Here is a 20,834-nt window from a genome sequence, read left to right as displayed (position 1 = left end):
GTGGAATGGTGGCTTAAAAACCACAGCTTGCCTAATTTATGAAGAGCTTTGGTCATTCCATACTCCAGCAATCTTATTCCAGTCCTCATGGGGTTTTTAACTTTTCTGGGATACCACATTAGGTTAAAGGTTGAACTTGATGGTCTTCTTACATATCTTAAAACTATGAAATTATGAATTAGTTTAGAGTAAATGAAAATATTGTTTAAAATGTAATCACATACCTAGGCCTTTTAACATTTTCTTATCCTGTTTTTGGTCTTTATTTGATGCAGAGTCTTTCACTGATGAAGAAATGGCTTCTTTCGGTTCCTCTGAATTTGCATCCTCAGTATCTCCATCGTCATTCAGTTGTTCTTCTTTGATTGGAAAACCAGCGTTCTGATTCTCAACACTCACAGAATCAGAAGAGGCATAAGTCTGAATTATATCTTCCAGCTGCCGGCTCAGTTCCTCTGAAATGTCATTCTCAGCTGGTCCACTTGGGTCATCTTTACTAGGTTTCAAATCGGTTACTTGTGGTGAGTCTTCATCAAGAGGTGATAAGTTATTTTGATCAGGAGAAACTGAGACATTTACTGAATCTGGATTATCTGGCTTATTGTGACCATTCTCACTGTCATTGTTCTGCATATTGTACCTAGAAAAAAAGATGATATATGACATTACTCAGTGTACACCAAATCATATCCTTATTTAGAAGAAGATATTATGGGGAACACTCAATGTCAGGCAGCAGCTGGAAAGTCCAATAAAATGCATAACATATTTATATAGTTTTGGCAGGTATGACATTTACAGATGGTTTGAAGTGAATGGAGGCTTTCTATTTCAATAAAAAGTTTGCAAAACTATGATTTCACAGAAAAAAACAAATAACTAAAGAGGGCACAAATGATAATAAATAAAATACTGCAATTATAGCACAATAAGGATTCTGACCAATGGTAGCAATTTCTCAGTCAAAAGAATGGACATAGCAAATATTGGTAATGTTAATAAAATCATTTTGAATTTAGATACCGATTGTCAAGCCTATAGTCAGCATTAGGCTGGGGTCACACTTGCGAGAAACTCGCATCTCAATACCTGGTACTGCCTGCGGAAGTGTCGGGTATTGAGACGCGAGACTCATGCGAGTTTTTCGCAAGTGTGACCCCGGCCTTAAAGGCACAAGATATAGAGGGCAAACGACTTGCTGTGGAATGTCTTTACAAAAAAGTTCTATAACAAAGAAGTGGCATTAGAGTTGAAAATCTTCCCTCAGCAGACTGCATCATATACCAGTGTGTGTTATATAATAACTAATCAGGATAGTCTATTTTTAATAGTAGTGCAAATGCACACCCCTGATTATCTCATCTGCATAGACATAGTTATCTGTATAGATTTAGTTCATGTGATACTACTCTCTGGTGTTCTTTTTAACTAATTTCATACTTTTGTCATTTTTCAGGCACATCTATTATTGTGTCTTGGACTCGTGTCCATGATAATCACTGTTCGGGATCCAGCCAAGAACATGTCTTGTGCATCACTGGGAGTTTACATTTGGTGTCTGCAATAGTTTTCCTCTATGTTCTTTCTATATAAACGTTAGCGAATTTTGGTGCTCCTTTCTATTTTTATTTTTATTCCATCTTCATTTTAAAATTCTTTTATCAGGTCTTATTTTCACCTTCATTTTACTTTTCTTGTCACTTGTTCACCAATGATTTGACCGGTTTTGGTGGCTTTCCATTCATTTTTACACTTCACATTTCATCACACATAGTTTATTCATGTGTTTACCTGTCTTATATTCATATCCATTCAAATGCTTTTACTATATTTCATCACATCACATGTGTTACCAGTTCATTATTTACTCCCAATTTATTTTGCTGGCTTTATTTGTCTGTTTATATTTGTATATGTGAGAATATATGTGTATGTATGGGTATGCATGTATGGGTATGCATGTACCCAAGTTCAATCTGAAATGTTCTGCTTCTCTTCACAGACATAAGTTAAAGAGTTTACTTGTATTAAAACAACCACTTTCCATAAGGATGTGATAGAGAAAAGTTACACCCTCAGGACCCCCTTCATTTGGAATAGAGAGCTGGCTTTCCAAGTCTAGAGGACCCAGATTGTCACTATAGTACACGGACTGTTCATTGATTTTATGCAAAGCTTTATTTCACCTCCTGCACTCCTAAAGAAGGAATATTATCTCAAGCCCTCTTCACCTTTGATAATAACAGATTGTGGTATGCTAGACTAGAGGACAGGGAGCCAGAATATAATTATTTCATCCAGCCTAAGCAGTTTATCCAGTTAATCGTTTATTGACTATTTTGAGATTACTTGATTGGATATCCATGCAGCAAGAAATACATTGGACATATCCAATCATTTATTAGGACAAACATATTCTGCAGCGCTTTGCAGACATTATCATCACTGTCCCGTGGGAGGCTAAAATCAAAATTGTCTTTGGTGCAATTGGAACTCAAGATCCCATTGCTTTAAAGGGACAGTGCTAACCACTGAGCCACTGAGCTATCAAATTGTCAGGAACACCGCACTGAACTTGCTCACTGAGCCAGTGCGCGTGTCCTGAGTAAAGCGAACAGTGCTCAAAGATACCTGTGGAGCGGGCAGCAGCCGAGTAGATGCGTACTTCAGAGCCGCAGGACCTGAAGCACGTGACTGCTAGGGGCGTGGCCTAAACTCCACAGAGCTAGGAGCTGCAAGATAACTCCTAGCAGGGTAACTGCGAGACAAAGTTACTAGGGGGCATAGACAGGGAGAATAGTCAAGACGTAGCCAATGAGTCACACACAGAGATAGCTGCAAAGGTACAAGAGGGGCGAGCAGAGAGTAGTCAGGTCACAGGCAATGAGTCATACACAGAGATAATAACGCAGTACAAAATCAACAGGCAAACTCACAACGGGAAACAGAACCGGGTCAGAGCCATATAAACAAGCTATAGCAACAAACAGGCACACAGGGGTCAGCACACTAGGCCAAAGGCAAAAGTATAACTGGCAGGGATTGAAGCTTCCCAGGGGTTTAAGAAGATCTCCCAGAACCAGAAAGAGGCCACAATCATTAACCCCAGGTGTGCAGATCAAAAGCTGCACCCAGCTCCAGACATTAACCCCAGGTGTGCAGCTCAAAAACCTGCACTGGGATCATGACACAAATGTCTCAGAAGACAACTAAACAAGTACTAGTATAACAATTTAAACCCTTCATGACCGGAAGTATTTTTGGCTTCGCATTTTCATTTTTTGCTCCCCTTCTTCTCAAAGCCATAACGTTTATATTTTTCCGTCAATATGGCCAAATGAGGGCTTGTTTTTGTGGGATCAGTTGTGCTTTTTGAACGACACCATTGGTTTTACCATGCCATGCACTAAGTTCAATGAATGCTAAAACTGACATGCCATTATGATTCTCCAGGTCATTACGAGTTCATAGACACCAAACATGTCTATGTTCTTTTTTATCTAAGTGGTGAAAAAAAAATTCCAAACTTTGTTAAAATTTTTTTTTTTAAAAATAGCGCCATTTTCTGATACCCAAAAAAGGTGGGGGATTGGAGGGCACCACCAGATAGTAGAGGGATCACCCTTTACATGCTAAGAGAAAGGGGGAGAAAGGTAGCATGCACTGAACAGGGATCACCATAAATAAATACAAAATTTATTGAAATAATAACACTATTAGGCTATGTGCCCACGTTGCGTGTTAAAACGCACACTAAAAACCGGACTCCTTCCCAGAAATCGCGCGTTTTTTTCCTCGCGATTTCATCACGATTTTACCGCGATTCTGTTCGCGATTTTGCCGCGATTTTCTCAAGCACTTGCCAAGCGATTTGAAGCATCGCTTGGAAAGTGATTGACAGGTTGGTCACACTCGTCAAACATAGTGTTTGACAAGTGTGACCAGATTTTTACTATTGAGGCCGCCTATGCCTATAGTAAAAGATAAAATGTTAAAAATGATAAAAAAAATAAAAAATCGGGGTATATTTACCTTCCGACGTCCCGCGCTGCCATCCCCAGCCACAGCGTTCCCAGTAATGCCTTGCGAGACCTGTGATGACGTTGGTCACACGTTACTATAGCGATCTCGCGAGACCGCTAGAGTCACGCGAGACTATGTCATCACAGGACCGTGCCGCAAGGCATTACTGGGAACGCTCAGGCCGGGAATGCAGCGCATGAAGCCGGAAGGTAAATATACCCCGATTTTTTATTTTTTATTCTTATTTTTACAGGGGTATGGTACCCAGGGCCTGGAGGACAGTCTCCTCTCCTCCACACCGTGGGTACCAACCGCACATGAGACGCTTAACTACCCGCATGGTGGGCATAGCCACATGCGGGAAGTAAGCGGTTCTCATGCATTCCTATGGGTGCGGAATTGCAGCAATTCTTTGCGATTCCGCACAAAGAATGACCATGCTGCGATTTTTTCGGCGATGCGATTCCGCCGCGGAAAAAAGCGCAGCATTAGCACAGCATGTGCGGAATGCCATAGGAATGCATGGGGGGCATTCTGTACACGATTTTTAAATGTTTTCGCAGCGTTTTTGTGCCGAAAATCGCAGCAAAACCGCTTAAAAATCGCTACATGGGCACACAGCCTTAGGGTATGTTTCCATGTTCAGGAAATGCTGCAGATTGGACGCTGTATACTGCCGCAGCGTCCAATGCGCAGGGTCCAGATGTTACAGCATAGTGGAGGTGATTTTATGAAATTCCATCTCCACTATGCGTGCAAACACGCAGTTGGCAGACCTGCGTAACCGTACATGCGGCGCATCCTTTTAGACCGCAGCATGTCCATTTATCTTGCGGAGATGCTCAGTCTCCGCAAGATAAATAGCACAGTCTATGTATAGGATGCAGTGATTCGGCATGTGTTCAATGAACACATGCGGAAACACCGTGGGTAAAAAAGGGGGCAGTGCGTCCTCTCTGCAGGGTTTCCTTAACATGGAAACATACCCTAAAAACAACAACCACCAACATGCCCATGGTTGGGCTATGCCCTTGTCACCCCACCCAGATTCACACAGCAGAAACTCAAAGCCTTGAGTACATGCAATAGAATAACATTATTTGAAACAACCATGAAAAATATCTATGTTAGCACTCACAGTGAAAATGTTCGCTGTAAGGCCGGGGTCACACTGGCGAGGAATACGGCCGAGTGAGAGGCGCTAAAAGCACGCATTAGACACGGACAAATGATTCTCTATGGGGTCACTCGCACCAGGCGTATATTTCACATCCGTATCCTATGCTCCGTGCCAATCGCAGCATGCTGCGATTATCAGCGTACTACGCCCGTAGTACACCAATGCAAGTCTATGGGCGCGCAAAAAATACGGATTACACACAGACCAGACGTGTGACCTGCAAGCAATATACAGGTCTTTTGGCTGGTGACAGGAAATGGGCAATCCATCATCAGGAAGCCTAGACATGCAAATGAGCTCAAAAAGCGCTCCAGACATCCAGGAAGTACGCCTCCACGGAGTACAGCAGCAGCATGGCGTCCACGTACATAAATGTTGAGATGCTCATTGTCCTGGTGCAGGAGCGTCCCGAAATCTGGGACCAACGCGATGCAAATTATGCAAACCGGGCAAGAAAGGAGGCGTCATGGAGGCGCATCTGTCGCCAGATGTACCATGACTTTTGTGACCGACCACGTGAGGAGCAGCATAAAATTCGTAAGTACAACGCAAAACATCAGTAACCTTAGCGCGCAACAAAAAAGGAATATAGAATCAGCACCCCCCTTCCTGTGCATGTACTTTTAGCCTCATGAGGCCGTTACATTTGGATGTGACACGTGGCTTCACACAGCCATAATTTGGGGTTAGGCCACAAGCTCCTCATCCTCCTAGACAAAACAATTATTAAGTGTAGCTAAAGAGACCCTGTGTATCTGCCCAATTACATATGCCACCATGGGTAGAAAGCACACCCCAGAAGGCCCCATGCCTAGACTACTGGTAGAAAAAGTGACCTCTCAAATATGTGAATTTGACAATATTTCCTGTCACATTGCAGTGGAAGATGTGATGAAACGCTGGCAAAGCATCCGGGACCAGTACCGCCGGGAACGCCAGCAGCGGTCCTGGGGATGCTGGATATGTTAAAAGGAAGTACATCTACTATGACCGGCTGTCCTTCCTCGCCCCAATTCTGGATCTGAGACCGTAAGTAGATACCTCACACCACATTACACAAATACTTTACAGGGCTAAAAATATTGATGTAGTTTTGCCTCTGTTCTATTTCATAACAGAACTCAATCCAACCTTACGGATTGAGGAACGGCCTCAGAGGCAGAGCCCATAATAGATCCTGTAGAGGATGAGGTGGCTGGCCCATCTTCTCCCCTACAAGAAGGATGGCAGAAGATGAGGCATCACAGGACAACCCAATGGCTGCCCAACACACAACACCACCAGGACGGTCTGCTGCTGCCCCATCACCCATCCTGGAAGAGCTGGGCAACTTGAGCAGCAGCCCAACTGGCCAGATCAGGGCCTCCCCACAGGCTGCTCTTACATCACGCCGAACACGAAGAAGGCGCCAGCTCACTATTCAAGAGAGCAGGACCAATGAGGACACAGGGGTGCTCAATTATTTATACAGAGTAACTACAGATGATGGGGAGGAGGCCTACGCACGTAGCCTCACCCTTTATCTCCGTGCCCGTACCCGTGAGGTCAGGCTCTGTATTAGGGGATGTATTCACATCCTGCTTGATGCAAGCACCCCCCCAATACCCCATATGAGGTTTTCGAATTTCTGGAGAGGTGGCAGCTCTAATGCGCATGAGACCATCCACACAGATGCTTGCTCAAGCAGGGTCCGAACAGCCCCTAATACGTGGGCCAACACCTCAACCCCTTCCTCCCACTACCCAACCTTCTATTCCGCAGCCCCAAATGTCAGCCTCTAGCCAACCCCACCAATATGGCCACTTGTACCCACCCAGTGTTGGAGACTGGTCCCAACCTGGTTGGGGACAATCTGGCTATCTTGGTGGGTATGAGCCACATGCCTACCACAGCCAACAAGATGCCCCTCACCATCATCATTACTCTGGCCAGTATCCCCAACAGTCCCAGGAGGCAGGACAATTCCAGCATCATGGGCAACAGTATGGCCCCTCACAGGGCGATGTTGGCCACAGTGTCCAGCAGCACCCATAGGCTGCTCTTCCACGTTCCCCTTCCCCAACCTATGAGGATTTATGAGTCTGATGGCCTGGAGATGTCCAGTGCGGTTTTACTGGTGCTCCAAATAGAAAGGAAAAAACAGGTGTTCTCCATCACCAAACTTTTTTACATAATTTAACATTCTAATTTTTTCACAATGTTTTCCAATCATATGAAAGAATCCATCATGACAGGCAAGGCTACCTCACGCCTTTCAGACAGATATTACTGTACATGTGTGTACAAAAGAGAATATTTCAACGCGCTATACTGTAAAATGAAAGGATGAAAATACACTACTCACTTGCTAATGCCTAGGAAAGGCGTGCTGGCCTTAGTGAAGTAGTCACCTTTTTTGCTAGCAATCTCTAGTAAAACAAATCTAGGCGACCAGCCTTCAGAATATCACGCTCTCTCTATGTCTTAACAAGTGAGTTTTGTTTTGTCATCCTTTCCAGTATAGCATGGTTAAATATTCTCTGTTCTACAGACAGGTAATATCTGCCTGAAAGCCGTGAGGTAGCCTTGCCTGTCGTGGTGGAATCTTTCTATGATTGGAAAACATTATGAAGAAATGTGAGTGTTATCTTTTAACATTTATTTTGGTGATTGAGCTCACCTTTTTTTTTCTAATCTAGTTTAATATTCTCAGGCAGCAATTTTGTTATTGCCTAATCTTTTTTTGGGTTATGTTATGTACTGTTACTTTTCAAAAAAGTTAAAGAAGGCACAAAGGGTCATTTTGCCCATTGCCAAAATGTTATTATGGCAATATTATGTTTGCCTTTAAACAAACAAAAAAATAAGGCAAAACTAAAAATTTGTCTACTATAGTTAACGTCTCTGTGTGATTTTTCACAATCCCTCACAACATACTAATATACACTAACCAATGCAATGAAACACTCATAGAATCATAAAGGCTTGAGTAATATATATTTAGACACACTTAAAGAAACAAATTATAACATAGACACAGCATGCTCTTGCCAAGAAGTTGCCCCCTCAGGTGAGATAAAGTAATTAGTGAAAATATCACGCACTTTGAGGCCAGAGAGCAGTCTACGTTGAGAGTTCATAGGTGGTCTCACCCTGTGCACATTGTCCGGCCTACGCACAACACCATCCGAGGAGGAACAATAATGTATCCTGGTAAAGTTAGGCAGAACAACACAGGCTTTCACAACTTCATTCACATTTTGTTCACTCAACTGAATGGCAGACTGTAGTACCCGCCATTTGGCACAAAGAATCCCAAAGGAACACTCCACCAGTCGCCTAGCACGTGATAGGCGCAAGTTACAAATTCAGCGCCTGTGGTCAAGGTTGCGCAGGGGATATGGCCTCATGACATTGCACGATAACAGAAAGGCCTCATCTGTCACAAGGACATAAGGGACTGATTCTTCAGGGGAGCCTGGTAGCTGGCGTGGTGGTGGTAGATCCAACTGGTTGGTGCGTAGCCGCCGAGCCATTATGGAAGTTTTGAAGACTCTAGAGTCTCCCGTCCTTCCATAGGCCCCAATGTCACCAATTATAAACTTGTATTGAGGGTCTACCAGAGCCAACAATACAACAGAAAAGTATTGTTTATAATTGAAGAATTGGGAGCCAGAGTTTGGCGGATTACGCACCCGGATATGTTTGCCATCCAGGGCCCCAATACAATCTTGAAACTGGCAGTCCTCCTCAAAGTCCCTTGATATCCTCAACCAGTCTTCCATCCTGGGCTCGGGCATGACCACTTGATGGAGTCTTGTCCAGATTTCTGTACATGTAGACCTCACTATGCCTGAAATGGTTGATCTTCCAATGAGAAACTCATGGTGGAGGGTGGCATAAGACAGGCCAGTGGACAGGAAGCTGTAGAACAACATAAATTAATAAGTTTAGAATGCATAAAGTCCAAAAACATCAGTTACATGCCGACCAAACTTGGGAGGAATTGAGATAGAATAACACACACATATTTGGTTCAACAATGACTAAGTGATATGCAGTACATATTAGAGCTAACATTCTGGTGTGTAAGTTGAAACATATTTGGAGTAAGATGAGGGCATAAAACTTTGTCCAAGAAGGCAAAAAAACATACTTTAGCAAACACATTATAAACATAGAGAATGTGGTTGTGTAGTACATACCGTATTGTGAGTAGAAGTCGCTCCTCTGCAGATATCGCTTTGCGCATCCTTGTGTCCTGAAAGGTTATCCCAGGGCGCACTGTCTCCAAGAGTCGATCAAATGTGGAAATGCTCATGCGACAGTACTGGTAAAATTTCTCAGGATGCTCCCGCAGAGAAGAATAGAGGCGGTGAAAATGACCTCTTGTGAGTCGTTGCCTCAAAAGTGGATGGACCCACATGCGTCTCCTCCTCCGTGGATCCACTATCACTGGGTATGGTTGCCCAAAGCGCCGTGACAAAAGCCAGTTCAAGAGAACCTGCTCAGTTGTATTGAATCTCAGACCCTTTGCCATGTTGCACAAAAAACACCAACACACCTCGTGAAAGCAAGCTCACAAATGGACAGTATGGAGGCAGCCACCTGTTTCTGAGTGTAGAAATAGGGTGCAGGCTAATGATTTAAATAGTTAGCAGGCCTCAAAACCGTTAAATGTCCATTTTGCAAGGCTGCGAGAAAATCTCGCCATACGGATTGCATACGGATACCATACGGATTACATACGGATGCAGACATGCGCAAAATACGCGACCGCACCTGGCTTATGGATGACCTACGGAGCACTATTTAGGGGTCATTCATCCGTATTACTCATGTAAACTACGGAGTGTATTTTGCGCTGGTTAGTGTGACTCCAGCCTAACACCACATGTGTGATTTCTATTAACCGGATCTGAGGAGAACAAGAGTTTTTTAGGGAAATCCCAGGACCAAATAGATGACAATCCACTATAAAAAGCTGCTCTGAATGAAGCTCAGCATGAGAAGAAAAATCTCAAATTCAGGTAGATGCGGTACCAAAAGCAGTAGTGCCCAGAAGTGGGTCCCAAGACAATATACTACCTGTAGACTGGTTGCATAAGACACCTAAAAGAGAGTGGTCTGTGGGCAGCGGAGGCTGTGCGGCAAATAAAGTTGGTGGAGGAGACAAGGGATCTCGGGTTGGGTGAGGGCTTATTTTTTTCGCTCCGAGCTGACATTTTTATTGATACCATTTTGGTGCAGATACGATCTTTTGATTGCCTGTTATTGCATTTTAATGCAATGTCACGGCGATAAAAAAACATAATTCTGGCATTTTGACTCTTTCTCTCTTTACGCCGCTTAGGCTAGTTTCACACTTGCTTTTTTTTGCAGCGCGTTTTTCCCGCAAAAAAACGCATTGAAAAAACGCATACAAAAGCATACAACTGCTGCATTTTTTTCAAGCATTTTTATGAGCATGCATGAAAAAAACGCAGCGTTTTTATGCGTTTGTATGCGTTTTTAGTGCGTTTTTACCGCGTTTGCGTTTTTTTCCAACATTTTTAGGTGGCCCCTCACACTACCCAAACCATGACTTTACTAACCCTAACCCTGACCCTAACCCTAACCCTAACCCTGACCCTAACCCTAACCCTAACCCTGACCCTAACCCTAACCCTAACCCTAACCCTGACCCTAACCCTAACCCTAACCCTGACCCTAACCCTTAACAAAACCATACTTAACCCTAACCCTGACCCTAACCCTAACCCTAACCCTGACCCTAACCCTTAACCAAACCATACTTAACCCTAATCCTGACCCTAACCCTGACCCTAACCCTAACCCTGACCCTAACCCTTAACCAAACCATACTTAACCCTAATCCTGACCCTAACCCTGACCCTAATCCTTAACAAAACCATACTTAACCCTAACCCTGACCCTAACCCTAACCCTGACCCTAACCCTAACCCTAACCCTGACCCTAACCCTAACCCTAACCCTAACCCTGACCCTAACCCTTAACAAAACCATACTTAACCCTAATCCTGACCCTAACCCTGACCCTAACCCTTAACCAAACCATACTTAACCCTAACCCTGACCCAAACCCCAACCCTAACCCTGACCCTGACCCTAACCCTAACCCTAAACCCCCTTAACTAACCCTAACTCTAACCCAAACCCCTAAATTCCATGGTTAAAAAAAAAAAACGCATATGCAAAAAAACGCATACATGAGCATGCCAGTGCGCACATATGCGCATCCATAGGCTATAATGGCCATTTTTAGCGCAAAACGTGCGCATATGTGCGCATGCGCTTTTTTGCAGGGCCAAAAAATGCAACATGCTGTGTCTGGAAAATACAAACGCACACCCCAAAAAAACGCAGCGCATGAAAATCGCATACATGCGCTTACAAGCGCGCAGGTATGCGCACCCATGTTAAATATAGGGGAAAAAACGCATGCGCACATATGCGTTTTTTTCCAGCGCTAAAAAACGCAAATGTGAAACCAGCCTTAGCGATCAGGTTAATCCTTTTTTTCATTGATAGATCAAGTGATTCGGAACACGGCGATACCAAATATGGGTATGTTTGATTTTTTTATTGTTTTATTTTGAATGGGGCGAAAGGGGGGTGATTTGAACTTTAATAATTTTTTCAATTTTTTATATTTTTAAAAACATTTTTTATTTTACTTTTGACATGCGTCAATGGTCTCCATGGGAGACTAGAAGCTTCCATAACCCATTCTGCTCTGCTACATAGAGGTGATGATCAGATCACCTGTATGTAGTAGAGTTACTGACTTGCTATGAGCGCCGACCACTGGGTGGCAGTGGTGTTGGTTGGAAGAATGGTGGGAAATCCAGGGGTGATTGTACTCTATTTATAACTCACCCAAAATGTACCATAATTTAAGGAAGGGTTTAAAAATGTAAACTTTCAGTTAAAATAGACCATATCCATGTTTTTTCCTTTCTCTAAACTACAGTGAATATTTTTTTTTCACTTCTCGTGAGTTAAATTTCCAATAATGAGGAACTTTAGAAGTTTCAACCAAAAGGTTTTGCTATATGTCGCTCATTTTTTTCTGAACATGTTATAAGTAGTGATGAGCAAACGTACTCGCCACTACTCGTTACACGCCTGAGTATCATGGTACTCGGTGTACTCGGCGAGCACCGAGCATTTCCGGGGTTAGGCCGGGGTCACACTAACCGACGCAAAATACGGTCAGTATTTTACATGCGTAATACGGATGACAGACCCCTAAATAGTGCTCCGTATGTCATCCGTAATCAAGGTGTGGTCGCGTATTTTGCGCATGTCAGCATCCGTATGCAATCCATATGGCATCCGTATGGTGAGATTTTCTCGCAGACTTGCGAAATGGACATAAAATGGAGCCCTATGACAGGGTTTCTAACAGAAACCAAAGAATAGATATAGACACATAGAATGCATATATATATTTATATATATATGTATTCTATGTGTATATATCTATTCTATTCTTTTGTTTCTTTATTAAGACTGTCAGTGTGAGTTTACTGTATAGCGCACTGAATTGCCGGCTTTGCTAAAAGACACCGGGTGCGTATTTCTCGCAAGTCACATGTGCGGTCCGTGTGTAATCCGTATTTTTTGCGCACCCATAGACTTGCATTGGCGTATTATGGCCGTAGTACGCTGACAATCGCAGCATGCTGCGATTGGCACGGAGCGTAGAATACGGATGAGAAATATACGGCTGGTGCGAGTGACCCCATAGAGAATCATTGGTCCGTGTCTAATGCGTGCTTTTAGCGCCTCTCACTCGGCCGTATTCCTCGCCAGTGTGACCCCGGCCTTACTCGGCGGGAACTCGGGTCTCCACCCAGATTTTTGGCGGACTTCAGAGACCCCATCACGATGCAGTGATTGTTTGCCAGGCAATGAAAGTCCGCAGACATCTTTGTTGTGGTCGTGCAGTGATCAGCTGGCCACAGAACATCATCAGGGGTATAAGAGACCATACGCCGCCCTGATCGGCGCATTCAGCTCTGGATTTAGATAGTGTAGGGAGTGCTGCTGCCGAGATAGAGTCAGAATTGGGGATTTATTAGTCAGTGTAGGGTCTACCATCGTAAACTACTCAAATCCAGATAAACCAACAGTCCTTCTAAGTAGAGTTGAGCAAAACGGGTCGAAAAAATTCAAAAGTCGCCGACTTTTGGCAAAGTCGGGTTTCATGAAACAAAACCCGACCCTAGGATGAGGTCGGCCACGAGGTCGGCGACTTACGCGCCAAAGTCGCGTTTCAAAAGTTTGTTTTGCGCTCTTTTTCAGCCAATCAGGATCCACGGACACTGTGGGCAACGTGATGACCTAGGCACGGGTCACCACCATCTTTCAGAAGGGCATGCAAGTGATTGGCTTGCTTTGGTGGGCATCACAGGGGGTATAAAAGGGCGTGCACGCCGACCGCCATCTTACTTCTGCCGATCTTAGTATAGGGAGAGGTTGCTGCTGATTCTGTAGGGAGAGCGTTAGGCAGGGAAGAAGACAAAAAAACTGCTTCTGCTGCTAGCGATTTGGCCTGCACAACACACAAGTCACTGTGTGTGCAGTGCAAGGGGAGGCTATATAGTGGTGTATCAGTGGTGTTGGTTGTTGGGCTGCCTTCTAAGGCTTCCTGACACGCTGGCATTGCTGTTTACCCACTGCTCCGCAAACTGCTTTTTTAAAAGCAATCCAATCTCCCTTATCCTCTAGTCACTTTTGTCACAGCTGTGCCATCGAGCCTGTCACATAGCACTCAGATATCAGTGGGCCTCACACAATCCACAAGTGTCCAGTGTCCAAAAGTGTGCGCAGAGATTCAAAATCTCCATTATCCTCTCGTCACTTTTGTCACAGGCAGCTGTGCCATCGAGCCTGTCACATAGCGCTCAGATATCAGTGGGCCTCACACAATCCACAAGTGTCCAGTGTCCAAAAGTGTGCGCAGAGATTCAAAATCTCCATTATCCTCTCGTCACTTTTGTCACAGACAGCTGTGCCATCGAGCCTGTCACATAGCGCTCAGATATCAGTGGGCCTCACACAATCCACAAGTGTCCAGTGTCCAAAAGTGTGCGCAGAGATTCAAAATCTCCATTATCCTCTCGTCACTTTTGTCACAGGCAGCTGTGCCATCGAGCCTGTCACATAGCGCTCAGATATCAGTGGGCCTCACACAATCCACAAGTGTCCAGTGTCCAAAAGTGTGCGCAGAGATTCAAAATCTCCATTATCCTCTCGTCACTTTTGTCACAGGCAGCTGTGCCATCGAGCCTGTCACATAGCGCTCAGATATCAGTGGGCCTCACACAATCCACAAGTGTCCAGTGTCCAAAAGTGTGCGCAGAGATTCAAAATCTCCATTATCCTCTCGTCACTTTTGTCACAGGCAGCTGTGCCATCGAGCCTGTCACATAGCGCTCAGATATCAGTGGGCCTCACACAATCCACAAGTGTCCAGTGTCCAAAAGTGTGCGCAGAGATTCAAAATCTCCATTATCCTCTCGTCACTTTTGTCACAGGCAGCTGTGCCATCGAGCCTGTCACATAGCGCTCAGATATCAGTGGGCCTCACACAATCCACAAGTGTCCAGTGTCCAAAAGTGTGCGCAGAGATTCAAAATCTCCATTATCCTCTCGTCACTTTTGTCACAGGCAGCTGTGCCATCGAGCCTGTCACATAGCGCTCAGATATCAATGGGCCTCACACAATCCACAAGTGTCCAGTGTCCAAAAGTGTGCGCAGAGATTCAAAATCTCCATTATCCTCTCGTCACTTTTGTCACAGGCAGCTGTGCCATCGAGCCTGTCACATAGCGCTCAGATATCAGTGGGCCTCACACAATCCACAAGTGTCCAGTGTCCAAAAGTGTGCGCAGAGATTCAAAATCTCCATTATCCTCTCGTCACTTTTGTCACAGGCAGCTGTGCCATCGAGCCTGTCACATAGCGCTCAGATATCAGTGGGCCTCACACAATCCACAAGTGTCCAGTGTCCAAAAGTGTGCGCAGAGATTCAAAATCTCCATTATCCTCTCGTCACTTTTGTCACAGGCAGCTGTGCCATCGAGCCTGTCACATAGCGCTCAGATATCAGTGGGCCTCACACAATCCACAAGTGTCCAGTGTCCAAAAGTGTGCGCAGAGATTCAAAATCTCCATTATCCTCTCGTCACTTTTGTCACAGGCAGCTGTGCCATCGAGCCTGTCACATAGCGCTCAGATATCAGTGGGCCTCACACAATCCACAAGTGTCCAGTGTCCAAAAGTGTGCGCAGAGATTCAAAATCTCCCTTATCCTCTCATCACTTTGGTCACAGCTGTGCCATCGAGCCTGTCACATAGCGCTCAGATATCAGTGGGCCTCACACAATCCAAAAGTGTCCACTGTCCACAAGTGTGTGCAGAAATTCTAAATCTCCCCTGTCCTATAGACACCTTGTACCTTGTTTTACATTACTATATAGTTTGTTGGATTTTGTCTACATTTCTACCAAAAATGAGGAAGGCTGGTGGAAGAGGCCGTGGAATTGGGCGGGGGTTGGCAGCTGGTAATGATGGTGTTGGTGGTGGATCTGATGGTAGTGGCAAGAGCAAAATAGGACCGAATGCAGGAGGTGCTGACCCTGTGTCATCGTCTGGCTACATAAGGCCTCGAACGCTTAGTTTTCTAGGAGTTGGCAAACAGCTTTTAAAGCCAGAGCATCAGGAAAAAGTTTTGTCTTACATTGCTGACTCAGCCTCCAGCTCTATCGCCTCCTCTTCTTCAGTTGTAAAAAGTAAAAGCACTGAGTCGTCATTGGAGGCTCATGTTCATGAACCACACCTTTCCTTGTGTCCTTCACCCCAACCAAGATTGAAGGATGACGCAGGCCATACTACTGATTACTCCATGGAGCTGTTTTCACATACCATGCCTGGATTATCAAGTCAAATGGTGAATTACCCAGGCCAAGATGAATCTGACATGGAGTGCACTGATGCACAGCCGCTGATGGATGATTCTGCTGGTACATTCACTCAGAGCACTACATTGTCCTCGCAGTGTACAGAGCCAGATTCTGACCCTGATGAGACTCAGGTGCCCCTTCCCGCACACTATACCACCATACACGGTGACACAGAGGAAGGTGCACATGACATAGAAGAGGAGATGATGGATGACCCAGTTGTTGACCCAGATTGGCATCCATTGGGGGAAGAGGGTGCTACTTCCAATAGCTCAGATGAAGAGCATTCACAGCAGACATCGACATCGCAACAGCTGTTATCTGGCAGACCCGGAGCACTCCAAAGACAGGTTCCAAACATCAAAAGAGTTGCTGGACAGCTTGTCCAGTGGGTCAAAAGATCACAGCGTGCTAGGCCACAAAATGTCTGCCAAAGTAGGAAGAGTGCAGTGTGGCACTTTTTTGAACAAAATCCTCATGATCAGGCCAAGGTTATCTGTAAGAAGTGCGCAAAGACCTTTAGCCGAGGGAAAAATCTGAAAAATTTGAATACCAGTTGCATGCTTAGACATTTAACCAGCATGTACTTGCAAGCGTGGACACAACACCTAACCTCAAGTGCCACATGTGCAACTGATCACAACGAAGGTAGTCAGCAACGCTACATTGTTTCCCCCACTGTAAGCCCACCGGTTAGCACAGCAGCAAATGTTGAGGTGTCGTTGCAAGACCACAGCAGTCAGGGAATCCCACTGTTATATCAACGAAAGACTGATTCTAGGCCATCAGAAAGAACACCAACTCCATCACCATCATCAACCCTCTCTCAGTCCGCCCTGTCCACCGCTACTTCCACCATATGCAGCTCTCAAGTCCAGCTCACCCTCCCAGACACTATGAGTAGGTCAAGAAAGTACTCAGTCTCTCATCCGCGTACACTGGGTTTGAACGCCCACATTGCCAAACTAATCTCGTTTGAGATGATGCCCTTTCGGTTGGTGGAAAGCACAGCTTTCCGCGAACTCATGGCCTATGCAGTACCACGCTATGACCTACCCAGTCGCCACTTCTTCTCTCGCAAAGCCATCCCAGCCCTCCACCATCATGTGAAAGACCGCATTGTCCATGCACTCAAGCAGTCAGTGAGCGGAAAGGTGCACCTCACAACTGATGCATGGTCCAGTCGGCATGGCCAGGGCCGTTACGTGTCCATCACTGCGCACTGGGTTAATGTGGTGGATGCAGGGTCCACAGGGGACAGCGGTGGTGGGACAGTGCTGCCTAGCCCACGGTATAGGAAACAGTTGGCTGTAGGCGTTCGACCCTCCTCCTCCTCCTCCTCCAGAAGCGAAAGCTCGTCCACAGAGCGCAGTCGTACGAGCACTCCATCTGCAGCTGCCACTGTTGCACACGATGTGTCCCCCTATCGAGCAGCTAGTGGAAAGCATCAGCAGGCTGTGTTGCAGATGATGTGTTTGGGCGACAGACACACCGCCGAGGTGCTGGCCGAGTACTTGAAGTGACAAACTGAGTCATGGCTGGGCAGTGTACATCTTGAGGCAGGCAAGGTAGTTAGTGATAACGGCCGTAATTTTGTGGCAGCCATAGCCCTTTCAAAACTCGGCCACATACCTTGCTTGGCTCACACCTTGAACCTGGTGGTGCAGTGCTTCCTCAAAAATTATCCGGAGTTAACAGCCCTGCTCCAGAAGGTGCGAAGACTGTGCGCGCACATCCGCCGGTCACCTGTACACTCCGTTCGTATGCAGAAGCTGCAGCGATTGCTCCACCTTCCCAACCACCGCCTCATTATCGACATTGCAACAAGGTGGAACTCCACCCTGCACATGGTGGAGCGGCTGTGCGAGCAGAGGCAGGCCATAATGCATTTGTGGGAGGATACACGGCCAGGCACTTTGAGAGCAGACATGGAGTTGACAGGCGTGCAGTGGTCGAAGCTGAAAGACCTTTGTAAAGTCCTTCAGTGTTTTGAGGAATGCACACGGCTGGTAAGCGCAGACGACGCCATCCTAAGCATGAGCATCCCACTTATGCGTCTGCTCATGCAAACTTTGACGCACCTTAAGGAGCAGGCGTCTGCAGCCAATGTTGATGAGGAGGAAGAGGAGGAGGGAATCCTTGATGACATTCAGCCATTGTCTGCTCAGGGACCTCTCCTGGACGAGGTGGAGGAAGAAGAGGAGGAGGAGGAGGATGATGGGGATGATTACTTAGGGGAGGAGGATGCATCTCGTGGGGCAAGTGAAAATGTTGGCGTGGCAAGGTCTGGTACAGGGTTTGTGCGTGACTGGAGGGATGTGGATTTGCCAGAAAGTGCTCCTCCACCCAGCACTCGCAGTGCATCATTGACACCGGGAACATTGGCCCACATGTCAGATTATGCCTTGCGGATCCTAAAAAGGGACCCCCGCATTGCCAAAATGATGAACGATGACGACTACTGGTTGGCCAGCATCCTGGATCCACGCTATAAAGGCAAATTACAAAACATCATGCCACAGGAGAACCTTGACCTAATATTGGCTAATAAACAAGCAACTCTGGTAAATCGGTTGCTTGAGGCATTCCCAGCACACAGCAGCGGTGATGGTTCTCACACGAGCCGTACGGGTCGGGGGCAGCTTGGCAGAGGTGTTCGTGGTGCACACAGCAGAAGTGGCGTTGGAGACAGGGGTTTCATGACAATGTTGTGGACTGATTTTTCAAATACCGCTCACACAACTGGTAATACTGCATCGATGGAAAGTGACAGGAGACAGCAGTTGTCAACTATGGTTACAAACTACTTTTCCTCCCATATCGATGTTCTCCCACACAGGTCATTCCCCTTTGACTACTGGGCCGCTAAACTGGACACCTGGCCTGAATTGGCCCAATATGCCTTACAGGAGCTCGCTTGCCCAGCTGCAAGTGTGCTATCGGAAAGAGTCTTCAGTGCAGCTGGATCAATCCTGACAGAAAAAAGGACCCGTCTGTCAACCCAAAATGTGGATGATCTAACCTTCATTAAAATGAACCACGCATGGGTTTCCAAGGATTTTGTCCCACCTTCCCCTGATGACACATAGGGTGACAGAAAAATGGCTTGCTTTGGTCCACCTCTTCCTGGTACTTCACTTATTTCGCCTTTTGCATCAGCTGAATGTCCAACATCAACATATGCCACTTTCTAAAACTCCCTAACTGTGCTGCCTCCCCCCCCATGGCCGGGGTCAACACCTAGCGCACGACACCGTGCGAGTGCCGTTGCCCTGGACAGGTGGGTAGGCCGACTCTTGGGTGCGGGCACTGGCACAGGGTCCCTCATAGTGCAATCAAGTGTCTCTGACGGTGGTGGTGCACACCCGCCGTCAGACACACCGCTGTACTATGAGGGGCCCAGTGCCAGTACCGACGCCCACGAGTGGGCCCCCCTTGCTTGGGCAGGGCCCCAGCATTTGCAATCTTTACCTCTCCCTGCTCCTCCGCTGTGTAATCTGGGCCGTCAAATCCATACTGGGCCTAACACCGTCTGAGCCTGCCTCCTGAGACATATATTTTGAATGTGTACGCTATCCATACATGTTATCCAGGGATACGGTACCCTTTCTAACCTTTGTGCAATCACGTGCAATCCATACTGGGCCTAACACCGTCTGAGCCTGCCTCATGCTGTATAGACATATATTTTGAATGTGTATGCTATCCATACATGTTATCCAGGGATACGGTACCCTTTCTAACCTTTGTGCAATCACGTGCAATCCATACTGGGCCTAACACCGTCTGAGCCTGCCTCATGCTGTATAGACATATATTTTGAATGTGTACGCTATCCATACATGTTATCCAGGGATACGGTACCCTTTCTAACCTTTGTGCAATCACGTGCAATCCATACTGGGCCTAACACCGTCTGAGCCTGCCTCATGCTGTATAGACATATATTTTGAATGTGTACGCTATCCATACATGTTATCCAGGGATACGGTACCCTTTCTAACCTTTGTGCAATCACGTGCAATCCATACTGGGCCTAACACCATCTGAGCCTGCCTCATGCTGTATAGACATATATTTTGAATGTGTACGCTATCCATACATGTTATCCAGGGATACGGTACCCTTTCTAACCTTTGTGCAATCACGTGCAATCCATACTGGGCCTAACACCGTCTGAGCCTGCCTCCTGAGACATATATTTTGAATGTGTACGCTATCCATACATGTTATCCAGGGATACGGTACCCTTTCTAACCTTTGTGCAATCACGTGCAATCCATACTGGGCGTGAGAACGGCTGGCGAGCTGTTAAGCAAGCTACAGCACCTGTCCAGACAAGTACAGGGATTCCCTAGCGAGGAGACTTATTTGATTGTTTTCAATGTTGGGACAGCAATTTTTGGGGAGCACTATACTCTGGAGAATGATAGATGGGGCCCACCATACACTGGAACATTCCAAAGGTGGACATCAGACACTGGAGCAGCATTTACAGGGCCCATTATACACTAGAGCATTAGAAATGGGGCCCATTATGTTTGGAGCATTATTTGGGCCTATAAGACAGTGGAGCTTTATCCGTGGGGACCAACATATACTGTAGCATTATGTGGAGCTCATCATATACTGTTTCAAACATTATATGGGACCAATGA

General features: G+C 45.9%; 1 protein-coding gene across 1 annotated transcript in view; it reads right to left on the bottom strand.

The window, feature by feature from the left end:
- The window catches only part of TXLNB (taxilin beta), a 269,051-nt gene that overhangs the window by 213,201 nt on the left and 35,016 nt on the right, over positions 1-20,834 (bottom strand). Inside the window, exon 2 of the mRNA XM_073575698.1 lies at positions 225-640. Within this exon, the coding sequence (XP_073431799.1) occupies positions 225-633 (409 nt within the window). The 5' untranslated portion in view covers positions 634-640. The remainder of the gene's footprint in view (positions 1-224; positions 641-20,834) is intronic.

Source organism: Dendrobates tinctorius, unplaced genomic scaffold (assembly GCF_039654945.1).
Source record: "Dendrobates tinctorius isolate UK_male_01 unplaced genomic scaffold, ASM3965494v1 ptg000046l, whole genome shotgun sequence".
NCBI lineage: Eukaryota > Metazoa > Chordata > Amphibia > Anura > Dendrobatidae > Dendrobates > Dendrobates tinctorius.
The sequence above is the reverse complement of the archived record's forward strand: the minus strand, read 5'-3'. Positions and strand labels throughout refer to the sequence as shown.